This window comes from Saimiri boliviensis, chromosome 14 (assembly GCF_048565385.1).
Source record: "Saimiri boliviensis isolate mSaiBol1 chromosome 14, mSaiBol1.pri, whole genome shotgun sequence".
Lineage (NCBI taxonomy): Eukaryota > Metazoa > Chordata > Mammalia > Primates > Cebidae > Saimiri > Saimiri boliviensis.
In genome coordinates this window covers 27,997,532-28,012,555 of record NC_133462.1, presented here as the reverse complement: position 1 = coordinate 28,012,555, position 15,024 = coordinate 27,997,532, and the positions used below count along the sequence as shown (strand labels likewise).

Genomic DNA, 15,024 nt, shown 5'->3' with positions numbered 1-15,024 from the left:
AGGGGTGGTCAGAGATGGTCCTCGGTTTCCTCAGGCTGGACGTCTGGGCAGCAGGTGGCCCTGGGCACAGCCTCGCTGTCCAGTTTGGAGAGTAGCCGGGCTGTCTCCTGGGTGATCTCAAAATGCTTGGGCAGCGGGGTGCGGCGCAGGGGGCTGCCCTCACGGGAGGTGGCTGCAGGACTGGGTCCCCGCCCTCGCAAACTCCCTCTGGGCACTGATGTAATGGGGGTCTCTTCGCACAGCTTGGAAGCCACCAGGGCCAGACTGGACAGCTGGTGAGTGACAGGCCGCACACCACCCCGGGGATACTTCACTGGCTGGCGGCTGAAGTGGCCACGAGACTGTGTCCCCAGGAGTGAGTCCTCTGGGCCCTGGCTGGACACTGTGTGTATGGGTGAGTGGTCAGCGCAGAGTACTCTCAAGTTCTCTGGACATCCCCCCACCAGGAATCATCTTTTAGCCAAGCCACCCTGGGGCCAGGGCAGCCCCAAAACCTCTCCCTAACATACTCACCTTCCCCTCCTCCATCTTTGATGTCTTCAGCCATTTCCTCTCTCTGGTCACTCTGTGGAGTTGGAATCTGCAGGGAGAAACCCAAGAATGAGACCCTAACACTAAAATCCCAAGATGGGCCGGGCGCGGTGGCTCAAGCCTGTAATCCCAGCACTTTGGGAGGCCGAGGCGGGTGGATCACAAGGTCGAGAGATCGAGACCATCCCGGTCAACATGGTGAAACCCCGTCTCTACTAAAAATACAAAAAAATTAGCTGGGCATGGTGGCACGTGCCTGTAATCCCAGCTACTCAGGAGGCTGAGGCAGGAGAATTGCCTGAGCCCAGGAGGCGGAGGTTGCGGTGAGCCAAGATCGCGCCATTGCACTCCAGCCTGGGTAACAAGAGCGAAACTCCGTCTCAAAAAAAAAAAATAAAATAAAATAAAATAAAATAAAATCCCAAGATGGAGTGAGACTCCATCTCAAAATAATAATAATAATAGTAATAATAATAATAAGTATACTGCTTGCCCTTCCCGCACAGAGCAGTGTCATTCACTGAGTCTGAACTATGGGCTCCATGATGGTGGGAAAATCCTTGTTTAGCAGAGGGCCAGCCCAGGGAGTGGCCCAGCCTTTTCCACATTAGGACCAAGTGGGGCCTCTGAACTACCATCCTGGGCTGCTCTCTGAAACCTTACCAACCTTACTGTGCCATTTTTAGCTAAATGGTTGGCAGCTGACACTGTCACATCAGACACTGTCCTGAGCACTTTATGAGCCATTCCAGCTCTCAGAGACCCTCAGTTCACCAGCAGCCACTTCCCAGCTCTGGACCACTGCAGGAGAAATCCTTGCTCTCAGGAATGGCGGGTGCAGCAGCCAGCAGCTCGGGCCTTGGGCATGGACTGTTCTAGCAGTCCGGAGCGGCGGGTGCTGGTGCTTCCTGGTTCACAGCTGAGCTCTGGATCCAGACTGGTGACCTTTGTTAATGATTCTAGGCCAGGCACAGTGGCTCACACCTGTAATCCCTGCACTTCGGGAGGCTGAGGTGGGCGGATCACCTGAGGTTGGGAGTTGGAGACCAGACTGACCAACATGGTGAAACCCAGTCTCTACTAAAAATCCAAAAAAATTAGCCAGGCTGGGCACAGTGGCTCATGTCTGTTATCCCAGCACTTTGGGAGGCCAAGGTGGACAGATCATGAGGTCAGGAGTTCGAGATCAGCCTGGCTAACATGATGAAATCCCATCTCTACCAAAAATATAAAAATTACTTGGGCGTGGTGGCACGTGTCTATAATCCCAGCTAGTCAGGAGGCTGAGACAGGAGAATCGCTTGAACCTGGGAGGCAGTGGTTACAGTGAGCCCCTGGGCAACAGAGTGAGACTCCGTCTCAAAAAAGAAAAAAAAAGCCAGGCGCAGTGGCTCAAGCCTGTAATGCCAGCACTTTGGGAGGCCGAGGCGGGTGGATCACGAGGTCGAGAGATCGAGACCATCCTGGTCAACAAGGTGAAAACCCGTCTCTACTACAAATACAAAAATTTAGCTGGGCATGGTGGTGTGTGCCTGTAATCCCAGTTACTCAGGAGGCTGAGGCAGGAGAATTGCTTGAACCCAGGAGGTGGAGGTTGCGGTGAGCCAAGATCGCGCCATTGCACTCCAGCCTGGGTAACAAGAGCGAAACTCCGTCTCCGAAAAAAAAAAAAAAAAAAAGAAAAAAAAAATTAGCCAGGCATGGTGGCGCATGCCTGTAATCCAGCTACTCCAGAGGCTGAGGTAGGAGAATTGCCTGAACCCAGGTGGCGGAGGTTGAAGTGAGCCAAGACCATGCCATTGCACTCCAGCCTGGGCAACAAGAGCAAAACTCCATCCAAAAAAAAGAAAGATTCCAACTGTGGCTGGGCACAATGGCTGACGCAGGTGGATTTTTTTTTTTTTTTGAGACGGAGTTTCGCTCTTGTTACCCAGGCTGGAGTGCAATGGCGCGATCTCGGCTCACCTCAACCTCCGCCTCCTGGGTTCAAGCAATTCTCCTGCCTCAGCCTCCCAAGTAGCTGGGACTACAGGCACGCGCCACCATGCCCAGCTAATTTTTGTATTTTTAGTAGAGATGGGGTTTCACCATGTTGACCAGAATGGTCTCGATCTCTTGACCTTGTTATCCACCCGCCTTAGCCTCCCAAGTGCTGGGATTACAGGAGTCAGCCACCGCGCCCGGCCTTTTTTTTTTTTTTTTTTTTTTTTTTTTAAAGATGGGGTTTCACCATGTTGGTCAGGCTGGTCTTGAACTCCTGACCTCAGGCGATGTGCCTGCCTCAGCCTCCCAGAGTGCTGGGATTACAGGCATGAGCCACCATGCCCAGCCATTACTCTATCTTTTAATGATCCATTACCCTTATCACATCCCAGATAACTGATTTAGTGTCATGTTTATTGTTGGTCTCTCTCCACTAAAAGGCAGGCACAGAGAGGACAAGGTCTTTGGATATTTAGCTCATAGATGTATCTGCAATGCCTATGAAAATGCTTGGCACACAGTAGATGTTCAATAAATATTCTGTTGGAGGCATGAATGACCACTCATGTTAGTACCTCTGCAGGGCTGTCCCCTCTGGTTACACAATCTCTGCCCACTGCTCATTCCTCACTATCCCTTCCAGAATGAACACAAGTTAAATGAGGAAGGGATGGGGAGAATGAAGGAAATTTTCCAATTTTCAAAGGCAGATGAAAGAGAGGGTAAGAGAACTGAACAGAGACAAGGCCCTCTCGACGGCTGTGGGCCCCGTGGGTTCCTACCTCAGTGGGCGCAGCGGTGGGATGTGGCTCCAGGTCACTGTGGGGCTGGGGGTCCGGGCTGGGGTACGAAGCTAGGACTGGGGGCTGGGAGTCCGGGTCAAGGTGCAGGGGTGGCGGTTGGGGGCTGGTTGTGAGGGACCCAGGGGCTGGGCTGGAGTCTTGGGGTCGGGACTCGGTGGCCTGGGGGAGCTCATCCATCCCGAAGATCTGCTCGTAGTGCACGATGAGGAACTCCACAAGCTGGGCCTGATGCCCAGAGTCCAGCAGGCAAGTGACAGGGATGGCGCCAGCTGCCCGAGGGCCGTCCGGCGGCCGCAGCAGCGTCGGCCCGAACACAATGCCCAGATTGTTGGCAGACATCTTGTTTTCCATAAACCGTGCAGCCACCCTGGGGATGGTGTGAAGAGAAAGGTCAGGGTACAAGGTGCAAGGTCATTAGTCTGAGGGCAAGGGTGGGACCTGCAGGCCAGCTTAGTGGTGACTTGCCCGTATCACAGGTATAAGTCCTCTGAGAACAGCAGCCACATATCCAGGGTTGGGGGTCAGGGGTCAGTAGCCAAAGTTATGAATCATGGGTTAAGGTTCAGAGTTCAGAAAACGTGGGCTAAAGGTCAGAGGTCAGTGTCAGGGGTCGGCCAGGGAAGTCAGTAGTCACACGTCCAGGGAAGAGGGTGGCGTTTCAGGGCTCAGGGGCCTGTGCACACCTGAACAGATGGGCCACCAGGTGCCGCAGGGTGTTGTAGTTAGAGTGAGGCAGCTGCGCCAAGAGGGTCTTGAGCGAGGGGATAACCTCAGGGCTGCGGCTGGGGGTCCTGCGGTCGTCCCCCGGGTCTGCATGCAGGGTCTTAGCCAGAGAGATGAAGGCGTCGTAGAGGTGGAAGGGGATCACGGGGTCGGTGAGCTGGGGGCGGAACGGAGGGCGCGATACGAGTGTGGGTGGGCTGTGGGGGGGCCCCTGCCCACGCCCCCCTCAGTGTCCTGAGCACCTACCTCCTGGAGAAATCGCTTGAGGACACTCGAGATGTCATGAGGCGAGTTCCCTGACAGCTCCACCAATGCTCGGCCATTCTCGAAAGCCTGGCACAGACGCTCCACACGGACCCGGGACCCGCTGACCCGGTAAATGCCCTGCAGGGTGAGGGGGGAGAGACGGACGCCTGGTTCCGATCAGGCCATTGATTTGCTCAGGTCACTTCTGGGGACGATGAAGGGTCAGGGCAGCACCTGCACATCCAGGGCGCGGTGTTCTATCTCAGCTGTGCACCTCGTGACCACGAAGGGTACCTCCTCCGGGAAGTCTCTGGGGAGCTGCAGGAAGTCGACCCCAAAGATGGGTGTCCGGGCTGGGAGCCGCCTATGTCCACAGAGGATCAGCAGAGTCTCCAGGCAGCGCTTGTGGCAGGTCAGGAAGCACTGCAGGGAAGGTCACAGGGACAGGGGGTCACTAGGGACCAGTTGGGGAAGAGCTAACAGGGATCCTCAAGGAATGGGGGCTTATGGGAGACATCACATTAGGGTGGGTCCTAGGGGCAGAAAGGTTGTAGGAATCTCAGGTTGGGGAGGTGATCAGGGGTCAGCAGAGGTCATTTGGTCATCGGCCCAGGCCACACCTCCTCACACTCCGTCCCGCTGACCATGAAGGCTTCGCACTCGCGGCACTTGGCTGGGCCCCGCAGTCGCCGCAGCCGATGGGTCTGAGCCGCGCTGGACAGCGTCCACTTCCTGAAGGGGCTCCCCAGCCCATTCTCCAGCCCGTCTCCCAGGTCTGCAGGGAGACAGGGTCAGGGGTGCCTGGTCCACCTCCTGCCCTGCGCTGTCCCATCCTGCCCTGCCCTGTCTGCTTCCAGCCTCACCAGGGTCTCGCTCCTCAAAGTCATCTGAGGACTCAGTGCCTGTGGACGAAGCCTTCACCAGCCGCCGCCTGCCAGCGCCTGGGGTCAGAGGAATCATGGGAGATTCCTGGGCTACGGAGGCACTCCTGCTTTATTAGGGCTTCCAGAACCACCCACTAATTCCCAAGGGGTCAGAGGTCAGGAGAGGGATCAGACAGGTCAGTGGTTAAGGGTTGGAGAATTGGGTCAGCAGCCCAGGGTGGGGGCAGGGGGTGGTTCAGAAGCTGGATAAAGAGGTTGAGGAAATAGGCTGGGCATGGTGGCTCATGCCTATAATCCCAGCACTTTGGGAGGCCGAGGCAGGAGGATCACATGAGGCAAGGAGTTTGAGACCAGCCTGGCCAACATGGCAAAACCTCATCGCTACTAAAACTACAAAAATTAGCGAGGCATGGTGGTGGGTACCTGTAGTCCCAGCTATTCAGGAGGCTGAGGCATGAGAATTGCTTGAACCTGGGAGGTGGAGGTTGCAGTAAGACAAGATCACACCACTGCACTCCAGCCTGGGCAACAGAGCAAGACTCTGTGTCAAAAAATATTTAAAGGTCCCGTCTCTCAGCTTTGGAGACCCCTCCGTCTCTGTACAGGGGAGCCTCTTCTTTCTTTCTTCCCCCTTCCTTCTTGCCTATTAAACTCCCTGCTCCTTAAAACTAAGATAAATAAATAAATAAAAAGATTGGGTGCAGTGGCTCACACCTGTAATCCCAGCACTTTGGGAGACCGAGGCAGGCAGATCACCTGAGGTCAGGAGTTTTGAGATCAGCCTGGCCAACATGGTGAAACCCCATCTCTCCTAAAAAATATAAAAATTAGCTGGTGTGGTGGTGCATGCCTGTAGTCCCATCTACTCTGGAGGCTGAGACAGGAGAAGCGCTTGAACCTGGGAGGCAGAGATTGCAATGAGCTGAGGTCACACCACTGCTCTCCCCAGCCTGGGCGATGGAGTGAGACTCTGTCTCTAATAAATAAATAAATAAATAAAAATTTTAAAAGGTGAGAAAAGAGGTTGCGGAAATATGTCAGGGGTGTGGGATAGGTCAGAGGTCAAAGGATAGCTAAAGTTTGAGGATCAGAGCTTGGCCAAGGACTAGAGGATGGTCACAGGTGGAGTGTGGGTCAGGACCAGATCCTATCCCTACCTGGGCTGGAAGTGGGAGAGTCCAGGGACCGAGACTCACTGCCGCCACCCACGCTGTCCACATCACTGCCCGGAGTGGGGCCTGGAGTCCCTAGGTGGGACAGTTCAATAAGGATGGTCTGCTCCCAACCCCCGCTCCTGCAACCCACCTATGGTGGGAACAAACTCCTGGCCACTCCCATCCGACCCTCATTGCGCTCACCTTGCCAGCGCCAGCCTGTGCCTGGGTCCTCCCAAGGGCCTGGCTCAGCTGAATTCTCGTCCAGCCTTGGAGGTAGAGGTCCGGAGAGCTTCTTTCTGATGTCCAGAGGGGAGCTGAGAAGACAGGGGCTTGAAGGTTTGATCCCCAGGAAACTGGCCTGGGGTGATGGCACCCAGGCATCACGTTTAGGTACCAACTGCAAGCACTTAGGTCTGCAAGCCCTGATACCTATGGGCATTGTGGTCCCCTGAATACGGTAGCCCCAAATTCCTGCCCCTGCCCCTAGGACTGGCACAACCCATCCCCCCTCCTAAGATCCCAGAGAGGCTGGAGTACTAAATTCCACTAAGGCTTTGCGTTCTCTGACCTCAGTACCCAGCTCCGCGGTGCCAACATCCTGGCATCGGGATTCCAGGACTCATTCCGGAGTCCCTGCACCAGAGACCCACCTGTTCACACAGGGAATGAACTCCTGGAAGAAGGCGGGCAGTGGGGGCGGCGGGGCCTCGGGCTGCAGCACCCGTACGAACTCCTGGTAGCGCTGGCCCGGCTCAAAGGGCGCGCAGCACTCAGCCAGGGCGGCGAAAGCGCGGGGGCCACGCTCCGCCTGTGCCCCCCGCAGCCGGAAGAGACCCAGGGTCACCTGCAGGGTGGCGACAGCAGGCTGAGGAGGGGAGGGGCGGGGCCTGGGAGCCTGGGGGTGGGGCCAGAACTGGGGCGGGGCCTGACCCTTAGAGATGCAAATGTGTTTAGGGTTTGGAAGGCACCTGGGCGGCTTAGGAACTAGAGCAGTCGGCGAGGGGACTGGGCATGGTCAGAGCAGGGCCCGTTCATCCAGGGGACAGGACCCCATGAGGGTGGGGCCGAGACAGTGGGTCTGGGGCGGGAACTGGCTGTAGAGGGAAATGGTGTCCCCAGGGTGGCTTAAGGGTGAGGAGTGGGGCACTCAGTTGGGGCCCAACAGGGTGAGGGGAGGATGGCCTCAGGGATGGACCTCACCCGCCTCAGTAGTTCGTCCCCCTGAAACACCAGCTTGCGCACGTGCGACACGATTCGCTGCTTGGCTGTCTCCAGGTCCTGCTGCCGCGCGTTGGCCTCGCGGATGCAGGCGTGGTACAGCACCTCGGCCTCCTGCACCTGGAGAAACGGAGGCCAGGGGCGGGGTGGGCCCAAATTCCTACCCCTGCCACTAAGACTGGGATGTGTGGGCGAGAGCGGAGGGCAGGACGCGCCAAAGCACGGCAGGGGCTCGAGGCCGGTTGCCCACCTTGGCCTGGGCCTCCTCTCGTGAGCGCCGCCGCCGCTCCTGCTGCTTGCTAGGCCCCGGCGAGGCCTGGGGGGCCGGGTCCTCGGGTGACCCCTGGGAGCGCGCCCGCAGGTCTTCGCTGCGTTGCACATACTGCAGATGGGCACGCCGAAGTGCCTGCACCGCCTCATTCTGGGGGATGATGAGGAGAAGGTCATCATCATCCTGGCTAGACTTCGTTCTTGGCCCACCCCTCTCCCCATTCCGAGGCTCACCATCCGCTTCTGCTCCTTCATCCACTGCTCCTTGAACTCCTTCCGCCACTTCTCAATCTCAGTCCGTTTGGCGGCGAGCGGCTGGCAAGGGTTGGGAATGGGAATGGGGACGCTGCCTTAAGGCCACTCCAGAAGCACCCACCCAGTCCTTCCATTCCTGTGCCATATGCTTTGCCACCTCTGGAATCTTTATTTTATTTTATTTTTTTGAGATGGAGATTGCCCAGGCTGGAGTGCAACAGGCGATCTCAGCTAGCAATCTCAGCTCACTGCAACCTCCGCCTCCCTAGTTCAAGGGATTCTCCTGCCTCAGCCTCCCGAGTAGCTGGGATTACAGGTGCCCACCACCACACCCAGCTAATTTTTGTATTTTTAGTAGAGACAGGATTTTACCATGTTAGCCAGGCTGGTCTTGAACTCCTGACCTCAGGTGATCCACCTGCCTCGGTTTCCTACAGTGCTGGGATTACAAGCATGAGCCACTATGCCTGGCCTCTTTTTTTCTTTTAGAGATAGGGTCTCACTCTGTTGCCCAGGACGGAGTGCAAGTGAGCAATCATGGCTCACTGCAGTCTTGAACTTGAACTCCTGGGTTCAAGCAATCCTCCAGCCTCTGCCTCCCAGTAGCTAAGACTATAAGCATGTGCACTAGGCCCAGTTAATTTAAAAAAAAAAAAAAAAAGAAATTCTTTTTTGAGATGGAGTCTCGTGATCTCGGCTCACTGCAACCTCTGCCTCCCAAGTTCAAGCGATTCTTCTCCCTCAGCCTCCTGAATAGCTGGGATTACAGGCACGCACCACCAAGCCCGGCTAATTTTTTGTATTTTTAGTAGAGACAGGGTTTCACCACATTGGTCAGGCTGGTCTCGAACTCTTGACCTTGTGATCTGCCCACCTTGGCTTCCCAAAGTGCTGGGATTTACAGGCACGAGCCACTGTACCCAGCTATTTTCTTTTTTCTGGTTAGCCAGGCACAGTGGCTCATGTTTGTAATCCCAGCAGTTTGAAAGGCTGAGGTGGGCAGACCACCTGAGGTCAAGAGTTCGAGACCAGCCTGACCAACATGGCAAAACCCTATCTCTACAAAAATACAAAAATTATACAACTGTGATGGCACACTCCTGTAGTCCCAGGTACTCAGGAGGCTGAGGCAGGAGAATCACTTGAACCTGGGAGGCGGAGATTGCAGTGAGCCCAGATCGTGCTACTGCACTCCAGCCTGGGCAATAAAGTGAAACTCTGTCTCAAAAAATATAAATAAGGCTGGACTCGGTGGCTCATGCCTGTAATCCCAGTGCTTTGGGAGGCCAAGGTAGGCGGATAATGAGGTCAGGAGTTTGAGACCAACCTGGCCAACAAGGTGAAACCTTGTTTCTACTAAAAATACAGAAAAATTAGCTGGGTGTGGTGGCAGGTGCCTGTAATCCCAGCTACTGGGGAGGCTGAGGCAGGAGAATCACTTGAACCTGGGACGTGGAGGTTGCAGTGAGCCGAGACCATACCACAGCACTCCAGCCTGGGCAACAGAGCGAGACTCTGTCTAAATAAATAAATAAATAAATAAATAATTATTATTTTTTTTTGGTAGATGGAGACAGAGATCTCACTATGTTGCCTACGTTGGTCTTGAACTCCTGGGCTCAGGCAATCCTCCAGCCTCAGCCTCCTAGTAGCTAGAACTACTAGCACCAGGCCCAGCTAATTAAAAACCAATTTATTTTTTGTAGAGACAGGGTCTCCCTATGTTGCCCAGGTTGGTCTCAAACTCCTGTGCTCAAGCAATCCCCCTCCTTGGCCTCCAGAAGTGCTGGGATTACAGATGTGTGCTTGGCTAGACCCTTTCCTGAGTCAGTATTCTCCTCCTGGGGTCTTCTCCAGACCTGCTCTCCCCCACCCCTTTGTCCCGAAGTCTCAAGTGGTCACCTCATCCTTTCTGCCTGGATCTAGAGACACCAAGACTTTCCTCCTGAGAACACTCAGCACCTTGTGCCCCTCCCCATAAATGAAAATGAAGTTTTTGGCTGGGCATGGTGGCTTATTCCTGTAACCCCACCACTTTGGGAGGCCAAAGTGGGTGGATCACCTGAGGTCAGGAGTTCAAGACCAGCCTGGTTAACATGGTAAAACTCTGTATCTACTAAAAATAGAAAAATTAGCCAGGAGTGGTGGCACGTGACTGTAAGTCCAGCTACTCAGGAGGCTGAGGCAGGTGAACTGCTTGAATCTAGGAAGCAGAGGTTGCAGTGAGCCAAGATTATGCCATTGCACTCCAGCTTGGGTGACAGAGCGAGATTCTGTCTCAAAAGAAAGAAAGAAAAGTTAAGTTTTGCAATTGCACAGGAAGCCCAGCTTGAATCTTTGCTGGGTAACCTTGGGCAAGTTCCCGAGCATCCCTGGGCCTCAGCTTCCTCATCAGTGAAATAGTGATGTTGATAGTGGTGCCTTCCTCTCAGCTTGCTGGGAACTGAGGGGATCAGGCCTGAAGGAGAGCAGGACAGCAGGGTGCCCTCTGGAACATTCCACCCCACTGCCTCACCTGGTAGTAGTCTCTTTTCTGCTGGGCCAATGTCTCCATGGCCAGGGCTCCCAGACTGAGGTCGTGCTCCAGAAACAGAGTGTAGATGTACTGCAGAGGCATGTGGCTCTGGGGGAGACAGTGGTGCAGGAGGATACTGAAGATCTGCGGGGGCAAGGCTGGGTTTCTGGGGGTTTGGGCCCTCTGGGGGTCTGGTCATGACTACCTGCTGTTGAATGGACATCTTGCCAGCTTCAGCGATCTTCATGGTGCTTTTGGCAAACTCCAGCTCTGGAGGAAGAGAGATGAGGGCTCTGGGTCTGGCTGGGGTCTGGGGACTGCCTGGTGCCTGGGGCTGGGCAGAAGGGGTCCTTACCATAGCTGGCTCTCTTTTCAGTCCAGGCAAGCAGCTCCTTGGCATAGCGGCTCCAGGTCTTGGCATACTCCAGGGCTGCGTCCACACCCCCATTGGTCCGAATGAGCCGCAAATCCAGTTCCTCCCCTGGGGAAGATGGATGGACCTCTGACCTCTGTATCCTACTCTGCTATGGACGTCTTCCCTAAGCCCCCAGACCAGACCAGTGGTCCCTCTCCTACACCCTCACAGCTCCCTTAACACTGCTTTGGGATCACTTATCCTGGTTGCAATTTTACAGATTCTCTGTTTTTGGTTTATTTTTTTTAGACAGGGTCTTGCTCTGTTGCTCAGGCTGGAGGGCAGTGGTGCGATCATATCTCACTGTAGCCTCAAAGTCCTGGGCTTAATTGATCCTCCAGCCTTAGCTTCCAAAGTAGCTGGGACTATAGGACCATACCCAGGAAATCTTTTTTTTTTTTTTTTGTAGGGATGGTGTCTCACTGTTGCTCAGGATGGTCTCGAATTTCTGGCCTCAAGTGATCCTCCTGTCTCAGCCACCACCCTGCCTGGCTATTTTACAGATTCTCTACCCAGGCGGGGTCTCCCTAAGGGCTGGGACTGGGATTTGTGGTGTGTACTGCCTTAGTCTCAAAACCTAAACAATGCCTGGCAAGGAAGAGTCAATGGTGACTCGTGGAAGGAAAGACTCCCTCCTGTCCCCACTGTCCTGGCCTCCAAAGCTCCCTACCTGTGAGGGGTGTAGGACCCTCTGGGGAGGGGCCGCTCCAACAGCTGGCTTCATTGGTCTGTGGGGGAGGGAGACAGTATCAGAAGCAAACAGGGCAGGGACCTGGCATTCATTCCTAAGGCCCCCTGTGCCTGAGGCCTTCCTCCCTGTTCCCCTAGTCCCCACTCACAACAGTGGCTGTGGGGGTCTTGTCAGGTTCTGGGTCTTCTGAGAGTAGAGGGTCTCCAGCCAGCATCTCAAAGGTCCTGGGGGGTAAAGATGTGTCAGGATGCCACCTTATACTCGATCTGTCCTGCAAGGGGTCTTGGGGATCCTAGGGTTGTTTGTGACAAACATCACCGCTGTGGCATCTCTTGTATCTGGGAGGTCTGAGGAATGGTATTATGGGGGAATCAGGTGAGTTTTTTTTTTTTTTTTTTTTTTTTGAGACGGAGTTTCGCTCTTGTTACCCAAGCTGGAGTGCAATGGCGCGATCTCGGCTCACTGCAACCTCCGCCTCCTGGGCTCAGGCAATTCTCCTGCCTCAGCCTCCTGAGTAGCTGGGATTACAGGCACGCGCCACCACGCCCAGCTAGTTTTTTGTATTTTTAGTAGAGACGGGGTTTCACCATGTTGACCAGGATGGTATCGATCTCTCGACCTCGTGATCCACCCGCCTCAGCCTCCCAAAGTGCTGGGATTACAGGCTTAAGCCACCACGCCCAGCTCAGGTGAGTTTTTTTAAACGGGACTTGAGAAAGAGTCTGAAGGGCCCCCGGTAACTTTGGGGTTCATAGAGTAGGATTACAGGGATCACAAATGTTTTAAGGGGTTACAAGAAGGATATGTAGGGGTTCTAGGACCACTTCGGGGATTTCCAGTCTATTTAGGGGGGCACTTATGGGATACCCAGGCATTTTGGAGGGTCCCATCCTAGACTTCTCTGGCTATTAGGTACGTGGCTCCAGATGTTACAGGTTCCAAAAAGGGCTTCAGGGCACCTAAATGGTTAGGGGCTTGGGGCATCTTGGCAGGATTTGGGGGTGACCCAGGCTCAGACTCACACGTTCCCCAGTGAGATTTCAAGGTTGTCCAGGCTCCGGAAGATGTCACTGTACCTCTTCCTGCCCTCAGGAGCTGGGGGGAGGCCTGAGGGAGAGGAGTATAATACATGGGCTAACCACTGCCTCCCTCCACCCACGGCACCTCAACCAGTCTCATTGGAGGGGGTGGAAGAGAAAGGGAAAGAGAGAGAGAAAGAGAGGGGTGTGGGGGCTTGGCTGGGGCCAACTTGAGGCAGGCAGATGGAGTCACACACCACCAAACAGAGATCAGAGACAGCTGCTCAGGGAACAGAGACACCCACACCCTGGGTCTGCCTGGACCCAGAAGCAAACTAACAAAACAGATGCCCCAGATGCAACCACAGCGTCCAGAGAAGAGAGCAGGCCTGACAATGGAACCACATGGACTCCAGGCTAGACAGATGGAAATACACAAGGGGCAGCCAGGCAGAGCCTAAGGCAGAAACACACATGGAAAGACTGAAGCCATGAGGGACATAAAGACCGAATGACACTGCATACACAACACAGACACAAAGACGGCCGGAAACGCCAAGTCGGACCCTGCCACATTTCTGCTGCCCCCGCCCCTGCCCCTTCTCCTAGGGGGCGCAGACCAGCACTGCCCAGCTCCCGGGGGCTACAGAGGAGCCCTGTGGGTATCCTACCGCGCTGCCCTCTCCCTCAGCAGTCGTGACACCCTGCCCCCATCACAAAAATCAGAAGCAGAAGCGGCCACTTCCCCTTCCTGGGCCCCCTCCCCCAGGCATCCGGGGTGAGAGATCAGAAGAGGGAGAGGGAGTCAAGGGCTGGTGTCCCGAACCCCTCCAGAGATAGGGGTCCCCACAATGGAGGATCCCTGTGTTGTTCCCATTCAGGAACTCCTCTCCTGGCTCTCGGGACAAGTGTGTCCCCTCAATATAGGAAGCAGGGGACGGTCGGGGGAGGCCCCTCCTGAATCTCCGATCCCCTACCCGGCTCTGCTGCGTCCATGCCTGGGCCCGGGGATCGCTCTGCGGGACCGGGATGGGAACAAGGTCTCACGCCGGCGGGGCCGAGCCCCGATTTCCTGCCGCCGCCGCCGCCGCCGCCGCCCGGTTCCGCGTTGCTCCGCCCGGCGGAGGCCACACCCCCACACCAAACCACGCCCCAAGTGGCCACACCCCCAAAGCCCGGAAGCCTTCATAGCACCCTCCTCTACCCGAGCCGTCTGAAGCTGGGTCGGGCCAGTGCCCCCACTGAGTGACCACCCAGGGCTGCAGTGCCCCTGACCCGGGCATCCTAGGACTTCATCTATAGTTTCCCTCCCAGATCTTTGTGCCGCCCCAAATGCCACGGAATCCCAGCGCCTTCCTACCCAAATGCCTGTAGAGTCCACCCGTCCCGGGGAGCCTGTCCCAAGAGCTCCCACAATCCACGACCGCAGTGATCCCCTTGCCCAGGAATCTCTCGGGGTCCTGAAACCACCTCGACCTCACTGGAGCCATGGCGCTCCCTAGTGGAGGCCTGATATTCTTCCCAATTCCAACTGAAATTCTAATCCTCTGGGGCTAGAGAACCCCTGGCCTGGGGAACCCCCAGTGACCCTCAAAGCTGGATCAGGCTCAAGGCCCCAGTTACAGCAAAGCAGGAAGCAGCCCTTTGAGGCAGGGGGTGGAGGTTTGTCCAGAAGCGCCAGCTCTGGGGTTGCCACAAGCCACTTGTAAACTAATGTTCCCATACCCAGCACTCAGTGGACTTTTGGGGCTGGAAATACAGACTTCAAAGTATGTTTATAACTTTACTTCCTAAAGGCTTTGGCTGCTAAGGAGGCAAGAATTCTCCGACTGGCTCCGTGCTGCCTACTCTGCAATTCTTGAGTTGTGATGAGTCCATTGAAACGAAGGACACTATTGAGCTAAGAGCCAAGCCAGGCTTCCGGGTCACATCCTAGCTGATGCTCAGCTAGAGCTCCCTGACCGTGACACGAGATGGTACAGCAGCGCAGGACCCCAAAGGAGTGACAGTCAGTACTTGCAATGATGCTGGTCGTACTCCTCACGTCTCAGACACCACCAGAGAGAAAGGCATGCTGTTATCTTATGTATTATGGGAAAGAAAAAAATACTACTCATCCTAAGGCTCCTCAGCACCTGAGTTGTAAAAATGTGAAACAAACCACGAAAACATGGAGATGCTATTTTTTCTTTTTCTTTTTGAGATGGAGTCTTGCTCTGTCGCCCAGGCTGGATTGCAGTGGTACAATCACTCACAGCCACCTCCACCTTCCATGTTCAAGTGATTCTCATGCCTCAGCCTCCTGAGTAGCTGA

General features: G+C 55.2%; 1 protein-coding gene across 3 annotated transcripts; it reads right to left on the bottom strand.

Annotated features, from left to right (window-relative positions):
* Positions 1-8: 8 nt before the first annotated feature.
* GMIP (GEM interacting protein) lies at positions 9-13,832 on the bottom strand. Of its 3 annotated transcripts, XM_039466199.2 has the most exons (21): positions 13,688-13,832; positions 12,714-12,798; positions 11,840-11,915; positions 11,671-11,728; positions 10,941-11,066; positions 10,791-10,855; positions 10,586-10,693; positions 8,050-8,130; positions 7,796-7,966; positions 7,528-7,665; positions 6,978-7,171; positions 6,529-6,641; positions 6,328-6,417; positions 5,150-5,227; positions 4,907-5,061; positions 4,521-4,709; positions 4,287-4,424; positions 4,001-4,197; positions 3,297-3,684; positions 514-580; positions 9-382 (listed from the first exon to the last, which is right to left on the bottom strand). In XM_039466199.2, the coding sequence occupies exons 1-21, from the start codon at positions 13,704-13,706 to the stop codon at positions 9-11; spliced, it is 2,910 nt and encodes a 969-aa protein (XP_039322133.2). In that variant the 5' UTR covers positions 13,707-13,832. The 3 variants fall into 3 exon arrangements, with proteins under 3 accessions (XP_039322133.2, XP_039322134.2, XP_074240444.1); XM_039466200.2 differs by lacking the exon at positions 5,150-5,227; XM_074384343.1 differs by lacking the exon at positions 5,150-5,227 and having other exon boundaries at positions 6,328-6,408.
* Between the last annotated feature and the right edge of the window lie 1,192 nt (positions 13,833-15,024).